Source organism: Myotis brandtii, unplaced genomic scaffold (genome assembly GCF_000412655.1).
Source record: "Myotis brandtii unplaced genomic scaffold, ASM41265v1 scaffold1270, whole genome shotgun sequence".
NCBI lineage: Eukaryota > Metazoa > Chordata > Mammalia > Chiroptera > Vespertilionidae > Myotis > Myotis brandtii.
In genome coordinates this window covers 131,703-153,787 of record NW_005354465.1, presented here as the reverse complement: position 1 = coordinate 153,787, position 22,085 = coordinate 131,703, and the positions used below count along the sequence as shown (strand labels likewise).

Sequence of the window (22,085 nt, the reverse complement as noted above, 5' to 3'; positions counted from 1 at the left end):
CCAGAGGAAGTGAGAACGCTTCTGGGGAGAGAAGAGTGAAGACACCGCTGGGAGGAATGAAGACTTCCCTGGGGGAGTGAGGGGACATGGAGAATATTCCCGCGGGAGAATAAAGACACCTCAGGGAGGAGACCCCCAGCGGGGAGGATGGTCCGAAGGAGAGTGAGGAAATCTGTAGGGTGACTGGAAGCACCCCTGGGGCAGAATAAAGGAGAACTCTCATCGGTGTTTGGACTCTGCTGTCATCCCAGCTCCGTCACAAACCCCAGCCTGAGACCTGTCCTCAGTCCCAGCCTAGAGGTGACGCGAGTAACAGGGTGGGAGAGGATGGCACTGTGCTGCCCTCTCCCATCCAGGAGCAGTTTAGAGGGAAGGTTACAAACACAGATATGGAGCTAGGCTGCCTGAGTCCAAATTTTAGCTCCGTTCCCTACCAGCTAGGTGATCAGGTTACTTAACTTGCACATGCCTTGCGGTCCTCATCTGTAAAATGGTGTTAACGATCTATCTCACAGAGTTGTAATGAGGACTCACGCACATGGTAAGCACCAGGCTTCCGTCAGCTCTGTCAAGAGTTCCAGTTCAGAGCCTGTGTTCCTGGTGCCCAGTGCACCCACCAGCCTGGCCCCATCTGGCCTCCCCTACAAGAAGGCCTCAATGTGGTTATGGCCCTGCCTGAGGCGGAAAGGGGTGGGGGGGTGGGGGCGCTCCAGGGTGGCAGGACAGCAGAACAGCTGCTCCATTTCCTCCTCGAGGCATCACCACCCCACCCCTGCCCCAGCCGGCCTTATCAAGCAGGTCTCCCCATCCCCATCCTCCAGGCTGGCCTGCCTGTCCAGCGCCCCTCCCAGGCCCAGGCTGAGCTCTGGTTCATCTCAGCAGCACCCGCCGCCTCATTAAGCCGCCTCGTAAACAGGGGCAGCCGGTGGGGGTGGCGGAGGAGGGGGCTGCTCTGGGCCACGTCTGGCCTCAGGCTTCTTTGGTCCCCGTTCGAATCTCCCCCAGCCCCCCACCCTAGAAAACTGGGGTCTGTGCTACCTGCCCTAAGAAGCTGTGAGTACATGCAGGCGTGTGTACGTGTATCTGTGTGCGCGCAGCTCAGTCCAAGGGAAGTGGGAAGCCCCTCCTATTCCCTCTGAGCCTGTGGCCCTGAGGCAAGAGGCACTGGTACAGGTCAGGGTCAGGGCGAGAGCCACTTTGGGCCCAGATCTGGGCGTAGGACTTACTAAGCCCTGGAAGATCGATGGGCCCCCCAGTCCCTCCTCTCCTGGAGTTGGGCTCCAGTTCCATCTTTGGTCCCCAGTCCCTTTTGCTCTGCAAAGACTCCCTCTGGCTGAGCAGCCCCAGCTCCTTCGGCTCCTCCTTCCTCTTAACCGGATTCAGCCCCCAAGCCCTTCCTTTGACTGTCTCCCAGACCTCCACATCTGCCTTTCCCCAAAGGGAGAGCCATGGGGAGCAGATCAAATTACCCCTTGGTGGGCCCATGGTGGGCACCATACCTCTAGGAACGTGCCCCAGAAGCCCAATGCCCTGTAGCAGCCACAACTCCTAGGCCTGGGCCCTTCTTGCTAGGTTGTCACTAATCCCTTAATCCACCTCCTTAAGAGAATGGATCCTCAATTGGCAGGAATTCCAGTCGCTGGCTTCGGCCTCACCCCTGAGCCCTCCATCCAGTCTCCTGGCCTCCCTGCCGAGTTGGGGCCAGAGCAGAAGACACAGGGAAGGGAGACCCAAGCTGGGTCCCAGGATTTGCCTCCCCCTTGTCCATGGGCAGACAGTCCCTGCCAGGCCTCATGGTGCCCATTCTCAAGCAATTCCTGGCCTGTATCTCTCATTTCCTCCTGAAAATCCGAGTGATATTTTTTCTCTGCTCTACCCTCCGCACCCTCCACCCCCAATGATACACCTGCCTCTCTCTCAGATCAAGAATTATTCCTGGCCTGTATCTCTCATTTCCTCCTGAAAATCCAAGTGATATTTTTTTCTGCTCTACCCTCGGCACCCTCCACCCCCAATGATACACCTGCCCCTCTCTCAGATCAAGAATCAGGGAGAGAAGGTTCTATTCAGAGCAAAACTCAAGTTCAAGAGCCATAAATCTGGCCAACCGCAATGCCAACGAGACCTGGCATAGGGCTAGCATGTGCCACAGGCCAAGCATGCTTGTGCTGTTTGCTCTGCCCACCTCAGGGTGGGGTCGACTCTGCCCATGGTACAAGCCAGTGCACGGTTTTGAAGTGTTAGTCACATGCATGTATGGAGCATGGTTCCCCCTGAGGACCATGTGTGTGTGTGCATGTTCCCGTGTGTGTGGTGGGCAGTATGCCAGGTCCACTGCAAGGCGTGTGCGCCGCGACGCGCGCAGGGCTGCTGCCTGTAGCTCGTTAGCCGGGGAGGGGGGCTTGTGAAACTAGACCCTGGTTATTAGCAATGCATTAGGCTTGGGCAGCTGGCCAGGCGGGAGGGACTCCGGACTCTGTCAGGGAACATGTGAGCGTGTGAGCAGCCTTTGTGGGGGCCAGGCCTGCAACCCGGACAGGCATCCTGGAATCGAATTACGCACTTTAAAGGCTAGCTGGGAGGGGGGCAGGAGGAGATGGGGCTGGAGCCTGGTGGATGCGGTGGGGGTACAAGTTGACCCCCAGGTGCCAGCCTGGCTTGCCCCATGGGGCACCCTCCCAGCCCCAGTCCTAGCGCACGGACCTCGTGGGCCAAACGCAGCGCCCACAACCCTATGGACCCAGGGCTCTCAAGGAGAAAGAACCTCAAGTATGTCCCAAACCCCCTGTCTGCTCCCCAGAGCTCTCTATCATAGCTTGATTAACATTCCAGACCACAGCTGGACCCACGCTGTCCCTTGTCCACTGCTTAGTTCCCAGCCCAGGCCACCTTCTGACCCATAACCTTAAGTTGACCCCTAAGCTAAATCTGACTTTGGAGTCCTGACACTAGTCATGGCCTGAACTCACACCCTGCACCCAACCTGACTCCATTGCCTAATTCTGACCCCGTGAGCCCATCTGTGAGTCCTGAGGACGGGACTGTCCTGGACGTTGGGTCCAGCACCGGCCCAGAGACTGGGCCACAGTGTAAGAGGGAGACGCCTGGTCAGGGCTGAGAGCCGGAAGTCAGGAAGCTGCCCGCCCTGCCTGCCATCTCCCTTCCAGCATCTCTCTCTACAACCCCGGGGAGCCACAAAGACTGACGTGTTCCCATCTCATTGGAGCCACCAGGAACCCTTCAGGGCCTTCGGGAGGACACCTCCCTCAGCTCCAGCCATCCTCCCAGGCCCACCTGGTGACTTCTCCCCGAAGAAAGCCTCTCTGACTGCCCTCAGGCTTCACTCTGGGACAGTTACCAGTGGGGATACAGGCGCTCGGGATCTGGGCAGGGGCGGGGCGGGCACTCACATGCTGCCACTGGTCCTGGATGAGGGGCCGGTAGCGCAGAAAGAACTTGAGCGGAAAGGACTCGGGGTCGGGCCAGGTCGAGGGGTTCTGCCATGTCACCTCTAGCCGGCGAGGGTTGCTGGGCACCGGCCGGGCTACCACGTTTTCTGGAGGATCCGGCTTCACTGTTCAGGAGACATAGCTTTGTTACCACACTAATCCCTGAGAACGACCCAGCCACCATGTCCACCATCTCACGTCGTCATCATCATGGTTGCCATCCCTCTTCCCTGTTAAGTCTGGCAACTCCATTAATAACCATCTCATTCCTTTCACCTCACATTCCTGTCATCACCAACGACTGTCATTATAGTCACTGTCACTAGCTCATGATATCAACATCCAAAATTTCATTCCATCATCCCAACCCATCCTCATGATGACCAGGATCCCAATTACGAAGCCTATGCGATGGTTCTGCCATCACCCCCATCGTCGCCTGGATCACCCCCTCCTGCACCAGCATCATACACTCCGCCCCCCCCCAGCCTGGCTTTTCACTTCAACTTTTCCATTTCCAAACCGAGACATGGCCTCCCTTAGAAGAGTCTGGGTTTGAAGTTGCTCTTCAACCCAGATCCACAGGTGTGCAGATCTGGGTTGGAGGTAGGCTGAGGATTTGATGGGAGCATATAAGGGCCCAGCTCATGTAGAAACGGTCTGCCTGGGGACCCAATCACGGGGTGGGGAGGCAAGCAGAGGGTCTGGCTGGGTCTGGCTAGCAGTAAGAGAAGGCAAGGGTCTGTCCGGGATGGAGCAGAGATAGGCAGAGGGTCTGGCTGGGCTGGGGGCTGGGGAGAGTGCAGTATCTGTCCCACTCCTGTCTCCTGTTCTGACACCTCATTCATCACAGGCCGTAAGGAAGCTATTAGTGTGTGCGTGGGGGGGTGGAGGCTGCAGCTGCACAAGGGTCTGGCCCAGCCTGCCCCCCTCCCCCTCCTGTATGCTGTGGGAGCCAGAGAGATGATGGGAAGAGTTGCTGGAGAAGTCTCTCGGCCCCTGCAGGTAAAGGAGACTCACTCAAATGTTTATAGGTATAGACACATGCCACGCATATATGTAGGCGTGTGTATATATACCATATAGACCTGTGCACACGTGTGAACATCCCACCAATGTTCATATACACCTCTGGCACATACCCACTCACACACTCCCGCTGAAGTAGGCGGCAGGGACCCCCTCTCCCCACGTACCAATGGTGAACTCGTCAAAGGTGATGGCTGTGGCGTTGTGGCCCAGGGCATTGCTGACACTTATGGAGACCTTGTACTTGATGGTGGAGAACAGGTGCATGTAGCGGATGTGGCAGCGGTTCTTGAGGGCTGGGTCCTTCTCACAGACCATAATTTTGGAGCCGTGCCTGGGGAGGGGTGAGGCCCAGGCACCGTTACCAAAATCAAGGGTCAGGTGGGGCAGAGGCTGGGGGAAGGTCAAGCAAGGCTAGGCTAGGGTCTGGACTGTGGGCACAGGGTGAGGGAGGGGTGGGGAGAGGTCAGAGGTCAGGGCTGGAACTGGGTGGCAGGCGTGTCTACTCACATCACAGTCACATTGAAGGTGTTGGGGATGTAGGTGGGGACGGGCAGATGCCAGCTGCAGTAGAAGCCCTTAGGGTAAGTGTTGGAGCGGCAGCTGAGCACGGGCTCCCGTGGCGGCACTGGGGTGAAGACAGCATGGTCAAGGCACTCCTGGAGCCCCCCGTCCCCTGCACTAGTATGGGGACAGGTGGGCCCCAGAACCCCAGCTCTCCCCCTCCAACCCATCAGCAATGCCAGAGGTTGAAGGGGAGGGGGGACTGTCAGCGAGGGTCTGAGGCTTCCCAGGCCACAGAGAGCCAGATGTTTAATTAAAGAAAAACAAGGGCTGTAAGGAGAGGGAGCCCCCCCCACCTGCTCAATGGAGGCGGGAACTGTGGGGAGCAGGGGGCTGCGGGCCTCAGCTCATCAATCACAGGATGGAGGTGATGTCTGGGGGAATCAGACCAACCCGCATCTCCTGCCACACTGTGTCCATCCCCAGACTGTGTCACAGCGGCCGGAGGGAGTCTGGTTGCTGGGATGATCAGGGCGCACTCCCTGGAGAAGACACCCCAGGCTTCCTCTCAGAAGAGAACGAGAAACATGAGGCCAGGCCTGGTGGTTCCACGGGAGCAACAGCATTGGGTGGCTGCCCACGTTTGTACCTGTACATGTCTGCATGTGTGGGCATACATGTTACATGTGTGGCATGAACAAGTGACCCGTGATGGGATGGAGGTACATGTGTAGGAGCACCTATGTGCATGGCTCTCAGAGTGTGTGCCCACGTATGATGGCATGTGTGTCCATTGAGAGGAAGCTGCTATTCCCTTGGTGGGCACCTCATCCCAGCCCTAGCCCTGGATTCTCCATCAGAGACCCTTTAAGAAGCCCTTTACGTGGTCAGCAGCTGTCTTCACTTCGAAATGGGGAGGCCCAGAGAGGGAGAGGGCCTGCCTGGGGTCACACAGCAAGTCAAAGCTGGGGCTGTGCCCCAGGACGGGGATACCACCTACGTGACCACACAGATACACTTGGGGCGTCTTTTCTGCTGTCTAACCACACTCTGATGCCATGAGCACCGAGTCCAGCTGCCCCACCCTCAGGCACGGGGTAAGGCGTGAGGACAGCCGGCTCAGGTTCCTGGAAGGAGGCAGCTTCTGTGATCTGAGCCAGGCAAGGAATGTCCTCGGTGGCTCCAGGGACACTGACACCTCCCTGCCGTGCCCCCTCTCTCCCTCCCCGCCCCCTGCCTGACAGGTGGACAGGAAATAGGAGGGGGCAGTTCAGTAAGCCAGGGACAGTGACGGGGAGTGCATGTCTATGCTTGCTGAGTGGCCATGGTGACACACGGGGAACTGTGGGCTTTCGTCCACAGTGTGCACGTGACTGTGAGTGACTCTGTGTGATTGTGTGTACATACATGTCCAGCATGCGTGAGTATGTACGTATGTATTTGTGCTGACCCCCCAGGGCCCCATCTGGCTTTGCAGCAGGAGAGATGAGGGGCTCCGAGAGGCATCGGGGAAGCGTGGGTGTCGCAGGTGGAGTGGGCAGTGCTGTGGACAGAGGCAGCTGCGTGCCCCAGGCCTGCAAGGGAAAGCCAGAGCCCAGCTGAGCCCCCACAAGGGGCAACCTGCATTCTGCTCCCTGCTCCCTGCCTCCCCTGGGAAGCCTTCCTGGCCCTGTGTCCATCTCATGTCTGTTTCATGTTCATACTGTGTGCCTCTCGTATCCCTTCCCTATCTGCCTAGGGGCACAGAGGCGTGGGGTGGGGGTGGGGGTGGGAGGAAGTGCCTTGTGGGGGCCTGTGGGCCAGGCCAGAGTTGGCAGCCACCCCAGGAGGAAAGGACATTCCGAGGTCGGCTGAAAAGCTTCCACTCCTCCCTTCTGCCGCCCCCCCCCCCCCTCACCCCCAGCTTCAAAGGAGAAGGGCGCTGGGGGGTGGGGGGTGGGGACTGAAGCCTGCAGAGTCAGCTCCCTGCCGCCTGGGACTCTCGGGAGGGCAGAGCGGGCCATGGCACTGGCCTCACGGGCCCCCTCCCCCGGCCAGCCTCCCCATTGACCAGCCTCTGCCATTCCTCAGACCATCGCCCCCCCTCAAACCAGCCTCCCCCTCAAACAAGTTTCCCTCGCTAAATGGGCAGGTCATGGAGGGCTGGGGGGCCAGGCAGGGCTTTGTCTGTCATCTGGCTATTCCTGCCTGGCCCTGGGCCCTGAGTAGGGAAGGGCTTGGGTTTCCTGACAGGGACCAGGTTTCTCAGAGGGAAAAGGAGGAAAGAAAAACAAAGAAAAGGAAGAAAAGGAGTGACTTGCTGCAGCTGGAGCCCAGCTGAGGGGCCGGGTGGGCGGAGGTGGGGGTGCTGCGAGAGACCAAGTGTGAGGCTGTGGGACAGTGTGCGAGCAGGAGGCCTGCTGAGAGTGCAGTTTAAGACGGTGCAGTTGTGAGGCTGTGTAACTCTTGAGAGGCTTCATGTGTGTGACGGAGACGCTGGGCAGTCGTGTAGCTGTGTGATTGGCTGTGTGTGACTCAAGGAAAGGCTGCTCGAGTTTGAGACTGTCTATGTGTGTAAGGCTGTGCCGGGGGCACCCTGCGAGAGAGAACACGTGTAAATGTGCCGCCAGGTCTGGAACACAGTGACAGCAAGACTACATACCTGAGACATGCAAGCTGGAGTTTAAGCCTGAATGTATTTTTCAAACTGGGTGTGGGAAGGTGCCCAGAATTCTAAGTGTGTTCACATGTATGAGCTGAACACTGTGCGAGCGTGCTAGAAAGGACTCACATGCATACATATCATCCTGAGTTGCCTCTTGTGGGGACTCCTGAGATGTCCCAGTGATGCTGTCAGCCAGTGGCAGGGTGTCCCTGGGTCCCATGCAGGGCTGTGTGTGCGTGTGCGTGCGCGTGTGTGTGCGTGTGCCCTCGCTGGCCCGGGCTTTGTTTGTTTTCCTCCTAATTGGCTTGTTTTTCCATGTCCAGCCCACCAAACCGCATGTTTTTCCTCTCATCTCGCCAGCCCGCCTGGGCTGGAGCCCCCGGCATGCACGAGGCCTGCCCGAGGCCCAGAGAGGAGGAGGGACAGGCAGCCCACACCCCTGGCCAGCCCAGATCAGGCTGGGCAGGGCGGGACCCTTCCAGCTCCAGCCCTGCCCAGGCCCTACCCACACTCCTCCTGCCTGGCATTCAAGGGCCATAGCCTGTCCCAACCTTATCTTGTGGCATCCCTTGATATACCCCGAATTCTGGACTCCCAAATGCTCCCCCTTCCCCCCAACCTCCCACAGCCAACAGGGCTGAGGGCAAAGTAGTGCTGAACCAGGGGGTCTGGAGCTTCCATCCTGACCAATCAAACACAAATGTTAAAAAACTGGATAAGGAACTGTCCAATTTAAAGTTAGTGGATTATTCTTTGATTTGTTTTAGCTTAAAAACAGAATGACACTGCATCAGCTGTGTCTAGTAAACAAAAGGCTATTAAAGGGAACCCTGTGATCCTTTTTTTGGAGGGGTTGGGGGGTGGCCGCCTTAATCGTCCTGGGCAGGAGACTCCTCAGCGCTGTTTGTGGGGGATCCACCTGAGGGCAGGAAGGTGGATCAAGAGAAAGCAATCCAGGGATCAGTCTGATTAAGAGGGCTTTCAACAGAATATTTTATTTTATTGTTTTCGCTAATCCTCACCCAAGGATATTTTTCCATTGATTTTTAGAAAGTGGAATGGAGGGAGGCTGGGGAGAGACACAGAAAGAGAAACGTTGATGTGAGAGAGACAGATCAATTGGTTGCCTCCCGCACATGCCCCAACCAGGCAGGGGTTTGAGCCTGCAACCGAGGTACGTGCCCTTGACTGAAATCGAACCCGGGACCCTTCAGTCCATGGGCCAATGCTCTATCCACTGAGCAAAACCGGCCAGAACTCAACAAAATATTTTTATGATCAGGTTCCTGTGGAAATAGAGACTTAAAAATCATGTATGTTTAGGATAAACATTAAATAATTTTTGGTTTGAATGACCCACAAATCAGGGGTAAATTTGTCCTGTTCTCTGAGTGCTGGCAAGAAGGATAATTTGATATTGAGTGCTGCCAAACCCAGTCTCTTGTTACTAATATAAAGTGACTGAGACAATCATGATTAATGTCCCCTGTTCCTCTGGCCAGCTCTTTAGAAGGAAATAAGGCAACGGGAGATAAGTACCTGTTACAAATGCCACCACCAATTCATGGCCAGCTGTTCTCCGACAGGCAGGGCCTGGGGAGTGGTCAGGACTATATGTAATAGGTCTGGGCTCTGGTCACAACAGGGCAGCTGTGGGCATGTCCTTTGTGTACGGACTCTAGTAATGACTTCTAGACCAATTCCTTCAAAGAAGACCAAGTCATCAGGAATGGGGGCCCAGTGTCACCAAGGCCCAGCCGGACTGCCAACCTTGTCCATCCTGAAGACTTGTGGGAAATCAACTGAGAAGTCAGGAGTGTGAGTGACAATGCCAAGTTGGCCTCATCCTTCTTCACTCAGTATATGCAACCTCCCCACCCCAACCTCCAGAAAGGCGTCCCCACCCCAATCTCCAGAGAGGCGGTGGGGGTGGGGGGTGGGGGGGCGGAGGGCGGAGGCTGAGTTCTCTACTTCAGGTGGGTCGTAGAGGACTCCTCTAGGCTAGTCCTGCATTTCTAGATCTGGACAACAAGGGTCACTCCACCCCTGGCTTGCAACCAAGCTGTTTGGTTAGGAAAGCCTTCGCTAGAGTTTAAACATATCAAACAAAGGCTTTTGTGAGGAAAGGAACATCCCCACCAAAACATATTCCACCCTCCTCTAGACCTACTGGTGGGTCCGTGTGTTTGTGGAGGACCCTGAGCAACCCTTCAATCTAACATTTCCCATGGTTTTCCACACCAATCTCCTGACAGGGGGGCAAGGGTCTGCTCCCAGGACCCTCAAGCATCTCCTCCCTCAGTAGCTGCCAGGGACAGTAAAGAAACCATCTTCAGACAGTGGGGTGCATCACCCAATTGGCATGAGGCCAGAGAAGCTTGAATCTTTGGCTCAAGGAGAAAATAAGATAAGCTGTTTTCTGCATAGTTATTCTGTCCATGAGAGCCTCTAGCTGGGATACCGATGCTGACCCTCAGCAACACTGACCACCTCACCCTTCCGACTTCTCCAAAGTCTTCTGCAAAACCCCATTCACCTGGGCTTCCCTCTACCTTCCTGCTGGCTCCTTCTCTCTGGGTGGCTCATTTCTCTCTATCAACACCTTGTACCGTGATAGTCTTCGGGGTTCATTCTGGGTCCTCTTCTCCCCACATCCCACAATCTCTCCCTTGGCCATCTCATCCCTCCCATGGCCTGAATGCTGACAACTCCCTAAATTCCCATCTCCAGCACAGATCTCTCCCCTGAATCCCAGACCATCAGATTCACTGGCTACCAGCCATCAACTACTGGTTGTCGCCCAAGGACCCCAACAAGCGTGTCCACAGCAGATATGGACGGCGCCACAGATCCCTCACCCATACACGGTGCTTCTGCAGATATTTGCCTAAGAGCTTTCTTTGGCCACCAAAGCCTGCATCGCCTGCTGATGCACCAGGCCAAAGTGCTGGAGAATGAACAGCGTCCCCGCCCCCACCCCAGGAGAACCCCCCACCAAGGATGGGCAGGAGTTGGTGTGTAAGCACCCAAGCTCCCTCAGCCCTCTGGCAGGAGACCTCTGAGGCTCATGTTCTGCCTGGGCGGCCAGAGTTCCCCCAATTGATTAAGCTCCAGTAGCCCAGACTTAGTGGCTGGTAACTTTTTAGTGACTAACTTAACTTCCTATCATTTTCCCATTCCCCGAAGGTGTTTCCGTCACCTGACAAACAAACTACTTGCATATGAATTCTCATCTTGGGAGCTGATTCTAGGGAAACCAAGAGACACTGTCCAAACAGAACATACTATCTTCTGCTCCAATGGACCCTCCTACTGTGTCTTTGTTGCAGTGATTGGTACCGCCAGTTGTCTTGACTCCTCTTGCTCTACTCTCCTGTCCCCACCTCCACTCCTTTCCTGGGCCTCCCCTAGTGCCCATAACTATACCTATATAACCACAGGTCCTGTTTTCCTCCATAAGGCCCTCGTGCCCATCCCCTGAGAGCATACAGTGGAATGTGACTGCTCCCGCTCTGAGCTGTGACCCCGGAATTACTCCCCACCAGGCCCCAAATGGGCCATGACCTACCAGCCCTCCTCTACCCATCTTGACACAGGAACAGGATTTCAGGATCTCAAAGACTTCTGAGGTTAGGGGGGAGATACATGTGCAAAATACCCAGGGGTCTGGACTCAGTGGGCAAGACTTGGCTCAGAGGTCAGAAGAACAGGCTGGGATGGAATCAGAGGGCAAGGGTCAGGATGCGGCAGCCCTCCTCCCCTCACCAACAGGGGACTTGATCTACGCCAAGGGTCTGGGCCTCCCTGACAACCCCTTTGGGTGAAGTAGGAGATCGGATGAGGGGTTGGGGGCAACACTTACAGCCCACGTGTAGAAGGACTTGGTGGCGCGGGTGCCAGGAGTCACGGTGGAAGCAGGCGTAGAGGCCGCTGTGGCCCAGTTCCAGGCCACGGAGCACAAGCTGAGAGCCATTGAGCAGGTCAGGGGCCAGGTCTGTCCCGTTTACCTGCCACATCACAGCTGCGTCCCAGTTGGCTGTCCCACATGGCAGAGTCACGTCTGAGCCCAGGCGCTCGTACTGCACGTGGGGCGCCTCTGTGGGGGTGGGGAGGACACAGAGCAAAAGGAACAGGTCACAGCCCTGCCCAGGTGAGAGCCGGTGGATGTGCACGAGTGAGGAGTCCAGGCCAAGACGCTCTGGGTCTGGCGGTGTGAGTGTGTTGGGGAGATGAGGAGTGTGCAGAATGTCTCCAAGGCTGTGCAAGTGTACAGGTATGGGAGTGTCTCCAAAACTGTATATGAATGAGCGATTTTCTGTGTGTGCGTGCGTGCGTGTGTGTGTGTGTGTGTGTGTGTGTGTGTAAGAGAGAGAGAGAGATTGTGTAGAGTACTGGGAAGTATTTTAGAACTCAGTGAAAACCCAGTTCACCTCTAGTCCCTAGGTCCTTTAAAAAATTTTCCTGACCCCATGACCCGAACCCTCTTACCACCAACAGGCCCAGCCCCAGTCACTGACATCTGCTACCCAGGCAAGCTGGAGCTGAGGGGCCCCATTCCTGGACTCCTTTCTCTGTCTTTCCCCATCTGTTTCTCTTCCCCATCCTTATCTCTTTCTGTCTTGCCTTTCTCTCTCTCCCCCACTCTGGCCCTCCTGACAAGCCCCACCTCCCCACTCCCAACCAGACATCCAGGGCTTGGGCAGCAGTAGGAGAAGGGAGAATGGGCTGGGTGGAGGACGGGAGCCCTAGGGAACTCCTGGCAGCTGTCAACTTCACGAGGCAGGAACTGCTTGGGGTGGGGGTGGGGGAGTGCTGGGACTGAGGGAGCTCTCTGACCATTCCTCTCCTGCCCCCAGGAGGGGCCTGTCAGAGCCAAAAGCAAACCCCAGCCCTGGCCTCGGCAACCCAGGCGTGATGGACGGAGCCCAGGAGACTGGAGTGGAAGGGTGGGAGGGAGCACCTGTCGAGAGGCAGCGCTAGGTGGGGGAGGCATGTGGGACAGAGAAAGTCCCAGACACCCATCTACAGACACCAGCAGAGCCAGGAGATGCAAATCTACTCTCTGCATCCTGCCCCCCAAGTCTGCAAGGACAGATGCTTCCCTGGTCTCAGCCAGATCTGTGGAGTGAGGGTAAGAAGAAGGGGGGAGGGGGAGGAGTCTGGGTGGGGGGGCTGCGGGATCCCTCGTTAACACTCGCTCAAGTCTCCCCTCAGAGAGCTACCCCACTGAGTTAGGAAATTTTCAGAGGCAGTTCCTGTTAACGAGCCAATTAAGTTGGGCCAGTGGCCTCTTAATTAGACTTGTTAACACCACCAGGACCGCAGGGGGTAGGGATCCCCCTATGTCACCAGCCACCCCTTCCCTCCATCGCAGCCCCCTCCCCCGTCCTGCTTTTCTCTGTGCTGCTGGAACATCTGTCCCTGTTTGTTGCCTCTGTCGGCCTCCCTGTGCTGTGGGGTCTCTCCATATCTCCAGGTCTCTCCCCCGCTGCTTGTCTCTGTCTTGCCCCTCTCTGAGCCTCCCTGTCCCTGTCGGAGGAGAAGGAAGCAGGAAACCCAGCCAGCCCTGACCATTCGTCTGTGGGGCCTGGGACCAGCCGAACAGAGGATGAACGGGGCGGAAGGGCGGCGGCTGGGGGCCTCGGAGGCCACAGCTGTGAGGCTGGACTAGAGACTGAATGGGGGCCTCCCCCTGACCAGAGGCCCAGTGTCCAAGGCTCAAGCCATAGAGCCCCCCCAATCCACCAGCCCTAGCCATTGAGCCCCCTTCCATCCTCCCTTCCAAAAACCTGGAGCTTCCAGGAAACATGCCAAGCCCCTCTCTCTGCACCCCACCCCCCAGCAGAGACTCCGAGTCCAGCTGCCTGAGGAGGAGGCTGAAAACTGACCGATGGGGAGGGGGTGTGGCCATCATGGTCCCAGCAGCAACACATCAACACTGACCAACAGCAGCTCAGAACTAACATGGACCCAGGATGGCCCTTTAATCTGGGGGGGCAGGTACAGCTATAAGATGAGGAAACAGGAGCCCATCAGCACAGCAAAGACAATGGCAGTGGGATAACTCTTCCTCACGGCACCCTGTCTGCCTCCCAGAGGACATGGAAACACAACCCAACGACAATGACAAACCAACGACGTAAGGGCAGGACAGGAACGAAAAGCGACAATGACAGAAGACAACTCCAGGCCACACGGCAGAGGCAGAGGGGGCAACGTGACATGACAATCACACCGTGCCACACTGCGACAATAACACAACAATGGCGATACACACGGCCGTGCAACAGCTCCAAGCATGGCAGTGATTTAATCCTTTGTCTCTGGACAGCTCTCCTCCCACCCCATGGGTGTCCCTACTGATGTGCTGTCCATTTCAGAAATTAAATCAAGCAGCGGGGGGGAGGATGAGGTTCTTGGCCCTGACGCGGTGACAAATGCTCCAAAGGAATCAGCTGTGAAAAGGTTGTTAGAAGCCAGGATGAGAGACAGAGACAGGATGAGGTCATGGACACAGAGAACACAGAGGGACCGAGCTGAGGGCTCCCTCACACCTGCGCACACAGGCTCACATGGGGACCACATGCCGGAAACCGTCCCCCCGGGCGCCCTAAGCAAGTTCACGTCGCCACACACATAGGACGAGGACAATCCCCACAAAGAACAAGCGCCCGCAGGACAACAGTCCACAGGGTCAAAGCCACACAGGGACATGTCCGCTTCAGGGATGGTAACACCTGAGACAAGGTCATGTGCACGCACAGGAAGGGCACCGTCACCGAGAGGCACAGTTATGTATGGGGCCTGGTCTCATACACGGGGAGACAGCTTAACAGGGGCACAAGCCCACAGACAGAAACAGAGCGGGGCTATCCTACAGTCTCAACCGCAAGGACACAGTCCCCGAAAGGCAGGGTCACACACACAGACAATGTCACACCGAGGCACAGCCCGCAAGGATGCAACCACAGAGAGAAACACAAGCAGGGACATGGTCTCACCCGCACAAGAACGCAGCCTAATGCACAAGAAGCGTCTCACGCGGGTGCAGAGAGGTGGCCTTGGTCTTACGTGGCCCTGCTTTATACAAAGGGCAGGGACCAGGCCAAGGGTAGAGACCACTGCAGGCCCAGGCAAGTCAGGTCGGCACAGGAGCCCGGAGCAGGCGGGAGGTCGATGGGCCGGCCTAGCAGTGGTCCCTCTGGTCCCTGCCTATTGGGGAGCAGCCCTGGGGCAGGCTGGGCTCTCTGGGTCTCATTCAGTGTTGATCTCACAAGGAAGAGGCCACAGGAGCCTCGACCCGCTGCCCTCTTTGAACCCATAGCCTGAGAGCTATGGGTTGAGGATGGCATAGCTCTGCCTGGGCCTCAGAGATGCCCTCAACCTCTCTGACTCTACCCAAGCCGGTTGGGGTTGGGGCGGGTGGTGCAGAACACGTGCAAAGGGGGAGCTCCCTATACTTGGAGCCTTGTTTGAGGAGTTCCGAGGGCAGCCCCTGTACTGATGTGGCTCTTTGAGGTGCTGCCTCAAATGCAGTGGAGGGGCCAGTGTTCAAGTTAAGAGGGTACCTGTTTCCCAGCAGCTCCTTGTCCTGTGGGCTGTGGGGAGGACCCAGCCCTCACTGGCCATTGGTAGGGGGAGGGCAGGAGGCTGCCAATGGCACCACCTGAATAATACCTGCCTCCTCCAGCCATTCCGTTCCAGCCGACTGACTGCCCAGTCCCCTACCAGTGTGCAGCCTCTCCCTCTTGTCACCCTGCCCGTTCCCCCTTCTTGTTCATTATCTCTCTCCAAATTCCCTTGCCCACTGTCTCTCTCAGTGCCTCCCGCTGCATTGCATATCCCAAAAGGCCCCAGGAGACTCCATTTCACCAGATACTGTACAGGGGCCCTGGCGCTAGCTGCCCCCAACTTCCATCCCACCTGTCTGTACCCTACATCCGTCCTTGTGGGAAGAGGGACAGATCATCTCAAGCCAGAGATACCATCAACATGAGACCACCCAGGAGGGACTGGAGGACCATGACTATGATACAACATCAGTGGGTCACCCTGCGCATCAGTGCCATATAACTCATGTCCTTCTGGGTGCTCATGGGTGATGATGCCAGTATGTGCCAGTGTGTGGCTCTCAGGTGAGTGCATACAGCTACGCCAAGGGAGGTTCATCCTCAGCTCTGGGAGAGGGTCGGCAGGGAACACTCCCCCCCACCCCCCAAGCACTCACCCTGAGGACTGTGTCTCTGGGCGTAGACAACGGCAGTAGCGGCAGCAAGCACAGCACAGCAGGCCCACGGGACAGGAACAGCCATCTGTCGGGAGAAACAGGGGTAGCAGGAGGGGAGGAAGGGGCAGCATCAGCCCAGGCAGGAACCTCCTAGGAGCCCACCCACTTCTCAGGCAAGACTAGGAAATCCCAGCCCTAGAGCCGGGCACCTTGACCCCAAATGCCCTTCTTAATGGGGCTCAGGATCCTCTTTCAAGCAATAGAAAACATTACTGGCATCTGTCGGCAAAGGTTTGCTAAGATGGTAGAAGGCAACCTACAGCGGTTTGTTGCTCAATAAGGCTGCTGGCTGCAGGATGTAGTCAACCGCGGATGAGTTATAGAACCATTTTTCTTTAAAAAAAAAAATAATAACTTTGCTGGTGAGGTTGGCTAATTAGCTATAAACGTCGCAAAATGAAAGGGTGATGTTTTAACTTGGTTGGAGGTCTATACTTCTCCAAATTGCCTTGAATGGAAGGTCCCTTGCTGTGCTCCTGGGGAGAGGGCCCAAAACCCTGCTGCTCAGGGGCCCTCAGCTCTGGCCCGCAGTGAGCCTTGCCACTGGCTCTGGGAAGTTCAGAGCAGATGGGTCCGGTGTGACCAGGGTCGGACGTGGCTTTTGCTTTAGTGTGCAGCGATGATCAAGAGAAGAACGAGAGGTTTTCACAGACAGGTCCTTGTTAGCGGTCTCGGCCCATCCTTCACCCTAACCACATGCCCCAGCAGCCTGGGACCGGCAGCCCAGCAGATGTGCACCAGTGTCTACACACACCCGTGTGGGTCCACAAAGCACACTCAGGCCCTGTCCCCAGAACCCAGGAAGAATCCAATGGCCCCCCTACTTGTTGTCCTGCTTCCTGGAATGGGTCCAGCTGTCCCACCCCAGCAAACGCTACACCTGAGAGCGTTTACACCTGAGGGAAATAACTACTTCCTGCAGAAATGGCTCCAACTATGATTCTCCCAACTCAGACTGAGGAGAAGGGGGACTGTCAACTAGACAGAAGTAGAAACCCAGAGAGGAATACTGCCAGATGCTCAACCAGACACTGTCAAAGGTGTAGCCAGACACACAGCAAAGACGCTGGCCAGAGACACTGCCCAAAACAGCTGAACAGAACCCCGAAGACGCAACTCCGCACAGTTGGAGTTATACTGGGAGACTGTGAGGCAGGATCAGACGAGGCCAGAGAACAGCTGACACATAACCAAAGGACCCACCAGAAACGGTGTAAAAGACTCAGCCGGACCCAAGCCAACATAGCGCTAGAGAAAGAGCAAGAAGCACACGCAGAGAAACCACCAGCAGCACAGCCAGAGAGCCAGAGACACCGTCCGAAGCCGTGCCAGAGACACCGCCTGACACACAAGCAGAGAAACACCAGAGAAACTGGTAGAGACAAGCAGGCATACACCCAGAAAAACAGCTAGAGAGAGAACCAGAGACACAGCCAGATGCTCAGTCAGTATCCACACCGCTAAAAACACTGCCAGGGACACTCAGACACACAGCCGGACACACTGCCAGGTACAGCCAGAGCCACTGTCAGAAATACTGCCAGCGACACTGCAGACAGCTGAAGCAGGAGGAGACAAACGCGGGTGTGAGCCTGAACCGGCGGGTGGGGCTCCTTCATGGGAGAGGGCGCCTGCCTGCCTGTTGCTATACTTGCCCTTCACCAGGCGAGTCCCCCATCTGCCCTGCTTTTCCTCCAGCCACAGTCATAGGTGCTCTGACTGCCCCTCCCTGGCACAGCTCATCTCTCCAGGCCCCATGTGGCCTTGGCTATCCCTCAGCTACCACTTGGCCTGGCTCCTGACCCTCCGCCACTCCCCCGTCTTCAGTTACTCCTCAGGTCTAGGAGACAGTGGCCAAAGTCACAGTCAGCAAGTAGTGAGGCCAGGAAATGAACCCCGAACTGTCAGAATTTATAGGTGGTGCTAGAGAAAGAGAGGCAAGAGCTGGTTCCCCACCTCCACCCTTGCAGGTAGCCCTCAGACTCACCCCTGCCATCTCTGCCATCTGCCCGTCTTTCTCCTCACAGCCAGGAAAATACTCCACCTCAGTGCCACCCACTGCCCACCACATGGAGCAGGAACCTTGGCATGGGCAGGCAGCTGGGCAGGCGGAGTGGATGGAGATTAGATCACAGGATGGGAGGAGAGGGACCGGGTGGCCCTCTGCTCCTAGCTCCTTCCTGGTCCCAGTTTTGGGGGAATAGTAAGGGGGAGGAGAGGGCCTAGCATGGGTGTCATGCATACAAGCAAACACACACACACACACACACACACACACACACACACACATACACACACACTTGGATCCCCGCAGGGGGAGGGGTGGCTTCTTCATCAAAGTCGTCTCCATCAGCCCGATGAGTTACTGTAAGGGCCGGGCCCTGGGCCAACGGGGCTGCAGCCATGGGAGACGGGCGCTGCTGAGAGCGCGCACTGCAGAGAGTGGGGGATGGGGTACCAAGACAGACACTGCAAGGTTGGGGTACCCAGAAAAGGGAGGGGGGGACACCAAGGCAGGGAGAGAAGGAAAGACATGAGCAGAGACCCAGAGGGACAAGAAGGGACCAAAATAGGGAGAAATGGAAGAAAAGACGTAGGAAGAGAGATGAAGGGAATAGAAGATGGGCAGAGATTCAAGGGCAGAAGGAGAGACAGACTGAGAGAGATGACAGAGACACTGGCAGGGTCTCTGTGCCACCCTAGAACATCTCTCCACACCCGCCCAGCTCCTCCAGCGGGAGGGGCAGTGTCAGGGCAGCCGTCCTGGCCAACGTGAGTCAAGAAGAGCAGGGCCTTCCTGGGGACGGCAGGACTTCTCTTTGGGGATCCAGTAGCCCAGGCCCCAGGGATCTCTGCCCCATAAACCCAGAAAACCCCAGGCCAGTTTCATTTTTCCTTCCCTCAGAGAGTCCCAGCTGGGCCCATTCCCAGGTAGGGAAGCTGAGGCCAGAGGCATCCGGGCTACACCTCCACCCTGCCCTAGCTCACCTCAGGCCGCCCATCCCAGGGCAAAGAGCATCTTTCCCAGGAATTTTCCAAGTCCACACCCCATGGCTCTGGGATAGATCTGGAGGATAAATCCCACAAAGCCCCAGATAAGGGCCATGCAAACTGACCCAGGCTCCCTATAGACCACTTCAGGGGCCAGCCGGGCCTCCAGCCCCAGCCCCAGAATGAGAAGAGAACAGAGAGCACACCAGTAGCAAGAAAGGAGCCTAGTGCCCAGCAGCCCAAACCCCTTGTCAGCACAAGGAGCCCATCACTTCTCCTGGCAGAGAAACCCAGAGTGTCATCGTTATACACACATACAAGTGCCACATCAAGAGACAAATCCTGGGCCTTAGCCAGTTTTGCTCAGTGGATAGAGCGTCGGCCTGTGGACCAAAGGGTCCCAGGTTCAATTCTGGTTAAGGGCACATACCTCGGTTGCAGGTTCCTCCCCAGCCTGGGTCCTGGTTGGGGTGCATGTAGGAGGCAACCAATCGATGTATTTCCCTCATATCAATATTTCTCTCTCTTCCACTCTCTCTAAAAATCAATGAAAAAATATCCTCTGGTGAGGATTTAAAAAAAAGAGAGAGAGAGAGACAAATCCTGGGCCCCCAACTTACTGTCACTGTCCCACTGTGACACAAAGACACCATTATTACACATTGATAACAACACCCAGTATAAATAACACAGTTACATAGTTGACAATGACACACAGGTGTTGACAGTCACGACAATGACAACGATGCAGTGACAGTCACATACAATGACACCAACATACAAGGCAATGATACCTGTTGACATTGACACAGTAAGAATGACAGTTATCTCAAAATAAAAAATGCAAGGAGACTGACAGTCACATAGAACAACAATGATGGTGACATTCACAGTGCTACAGGGATGTTAATAAGACTCAGTAACAGTCTACACCATGGAGGCTGACAGTGACCAGCAGTGACAATGACAGATACAATGACAGACTCCAGATCAGGAACCTCGGTGACCTAGGGTCTGAGTCTGGGTAGGAGCCAGGGTCCCCGATCCCTCTTGCTATTAGCTGTGTTTGGGGTGGTCTCTGTCCAGAGATAACCAAGTGCCCCGATATTTGGGAGCTTAGAGGATTTATACCCCTAGGCTGGAACGTCCCTAGGCAAGGAGCAAGTCATCCCCTCCCTCATGTCTCAAAAAATATATCTTCAAACTATAAGGCTCCTTCACCAGGTGTTATGCCACTGGTTAGACCACACCCTCGAGGGGCTCTTTCCTCCTCACACAGGGGCCTGTCACCTCCATCGTCTATTTTTAATTTGCTGCATCTCCCACAACTTCCTCCAAGCCCCAGCTGCCTCTCCCAGCTCATATCTTTCTAACTGCCTACTCTAGCATTGCCAGTCCCAGCAAGGTCCCCGTTGCCCTGCGTCCCCCTCAGCTCCTGCCCAGCTGAAGGCAGACCCTGAGGAAGGGGAAGGATGAGTTTTGGAAAGCCCCTGTTCATCCCTGCAGAAGCACACAGGTCAGATTATACAAGCCCAACATAAGAAGTTCCTAGCACCACTGACCCAGCTCTGACTGCATGTGTTGATGTCACAAACTGTGTTCGGAGCTTCAAGGTATTGGATGGTGTGGGTGTGCTGATGGTCAGATAGGCTCAATCTGCCTGGACAGTGAATGAGCAGGGAGGCCCCATGTGGTGCCTCCAAGAAATTGAGATCCAAGGAAGTTGATTGGCCTGGACTCCCCCCACAGCAGCCCTGGAGGCCCCGTCCTGAATGAGGCAAGAGCTCAGGACAGGACACAGCATGAACTAATTCAAAGGCCAGAGGTTTTCTAGAGGCCTCGGACCTAAAGAGGAATTAGAGTGGAGTGAGGAAGAGAGACACACTTGGAGACGGAGAGAAAATGAGAGACAGAGCAGGGGCAGAGACGGAGGACAAGGATGTGGTGGGCAGGGAGGAACAGTACTGGCAGAAGGGGAGCCTGGGAGAGACAGTCCTGGCTGGCGGGAAGTTCCAGGAGCGGGAGGAGGGGCTGAGGCCAGGAGGCCCCCAGATCCCACCAGGCCTAGGCAGCCTGGACAGCGTGGGCGGTGGGGGCGGGGGCAGAGGCCTGAGCTGTCCAGAGGCTGGGGGCGGGGGGTGAGGCCATGGAGGGAGGCCTGGCCCCTGGCAGCTGGCTGCAGGCCCCCCACCAGGGAGGGGGCGGACCGGGTCAGGGGCCAGCTTCTGGGCTGGGGCGGCTGGCCATGGGGTAGGCTCCCACTCCCTGTGGCGTCGCTCCCTCCCGTCTGAGTCTCTTGTCTCTGGCTCTTTCTCCTTTTGCTCTGAATTCAGACCTGGCCTTCCTCTCAGCTCTCAGTATCCCCACCCCAAGGAGCAGAGGACTAAAAGCCATGTCTGGGTTCAGGATTCATGCCTTATCTCTTTCTGGGCTACCACAATCTCACACACTCCAGGGGCAAACCCCAGTGCTCAGGGGAAAGGATCCCATCCAAACATAGACCCCCCCTTCCCCCCATAGAAGGGGGCAGAAGCTGAGCACCAGTGGGAGGGGGGGGCCAGGAGAGAGGCAGGGGGAGTGGTCCCCCAGCTCTAGCCCTTGGCTGAGGCTGTGGAAAAGGAGGCAGCCCGATGTGAGTGAGTTGTGGGGGGGCGGTGTCCGCACCTGCTATTGTGACCTCCGCAGCCGGAGATGAGGGCCTGGGGGGGACAAGATTCCGATGGATTTTGGCAGCAGCCTGGACTCTGAGTGCTCAAACCCCCCACCCCCAGCCTCTTGCACCATGGGGACCCTGAGATCAGCATGTGCATGCCCTGCTGCACGTGTGTGGGGGTGTTTTGTGGGGGAAACTTGGGGCCCTCCCATGATGAGCCTGGATGGGCAGCTGAGAGGTGTGCTGAAGAGGCGGGAATCCGAATCCCACCAGCCTGTGCCCACACCTGGAGCTCCACTCCAGATGGGAGCCGCCTGGTGGCCTGGTCATGGGCTTGTATATGCACATACATGTAGGTCTGTGTTTATGCAGCCCTGTAGGTGCAAAAGGTCCGGGCTTTTCCCCTCAAAAGTCAACTGGTCCAGCCAGGCTGGTGTGGCTCAGTGGTTGAGCATCGACCTATGAACCAGGAGGTCATGGTTCGATTCCTGGTCAGGGCACATGTCCAGGTTGTGGGCTCGATCCCCA

At 56.6% G+C, this 22,085-nt stretch overlaps 1 protein-coding gene across 3 annotated transcripts in view; it reads right to left on the bottom strand.

Annotated features, from left to right (window-relative positions):
* The window catches only part of CNTFR (ciliary neurotrophic factor receptor), a 40,158-nt gene that overhangs the window by 1,777 nt on the left and 16,296 nt on the right, over positions 1 to 22,085 (bottom strand). For all 3 annotated transcript variants that reach the window (XM_005859513.2, XM_014534227.1, XM_005859514.2), the window contains 5 exons: positions 15,854 to 15,938; positions 11,489 to 11,722; positions 4,989 to 5,106; positions 4,646 to 4,812; positions 3,411 to 3,574 (listed from right to left, as the gene is read on the bottom strand). In XM_005859513.2, coding sequence (XP_005859575.1) covers positions 3,411 to 3,574; positions 4,646 to 4,812; positions 4,989 to 5,106; positions 11,489 to 11,722; positions 15,854 to 15,938 — 768 coding nt within the window. The remainder of the gene's footprint in view (positions 1 to 3,410; positions 3,575 to 4,645; positions 4,813 to 4,988; positions 5,107 to 11,488; positions 11,723 to 15,853; positions 15,939 to 22,085) is intronic.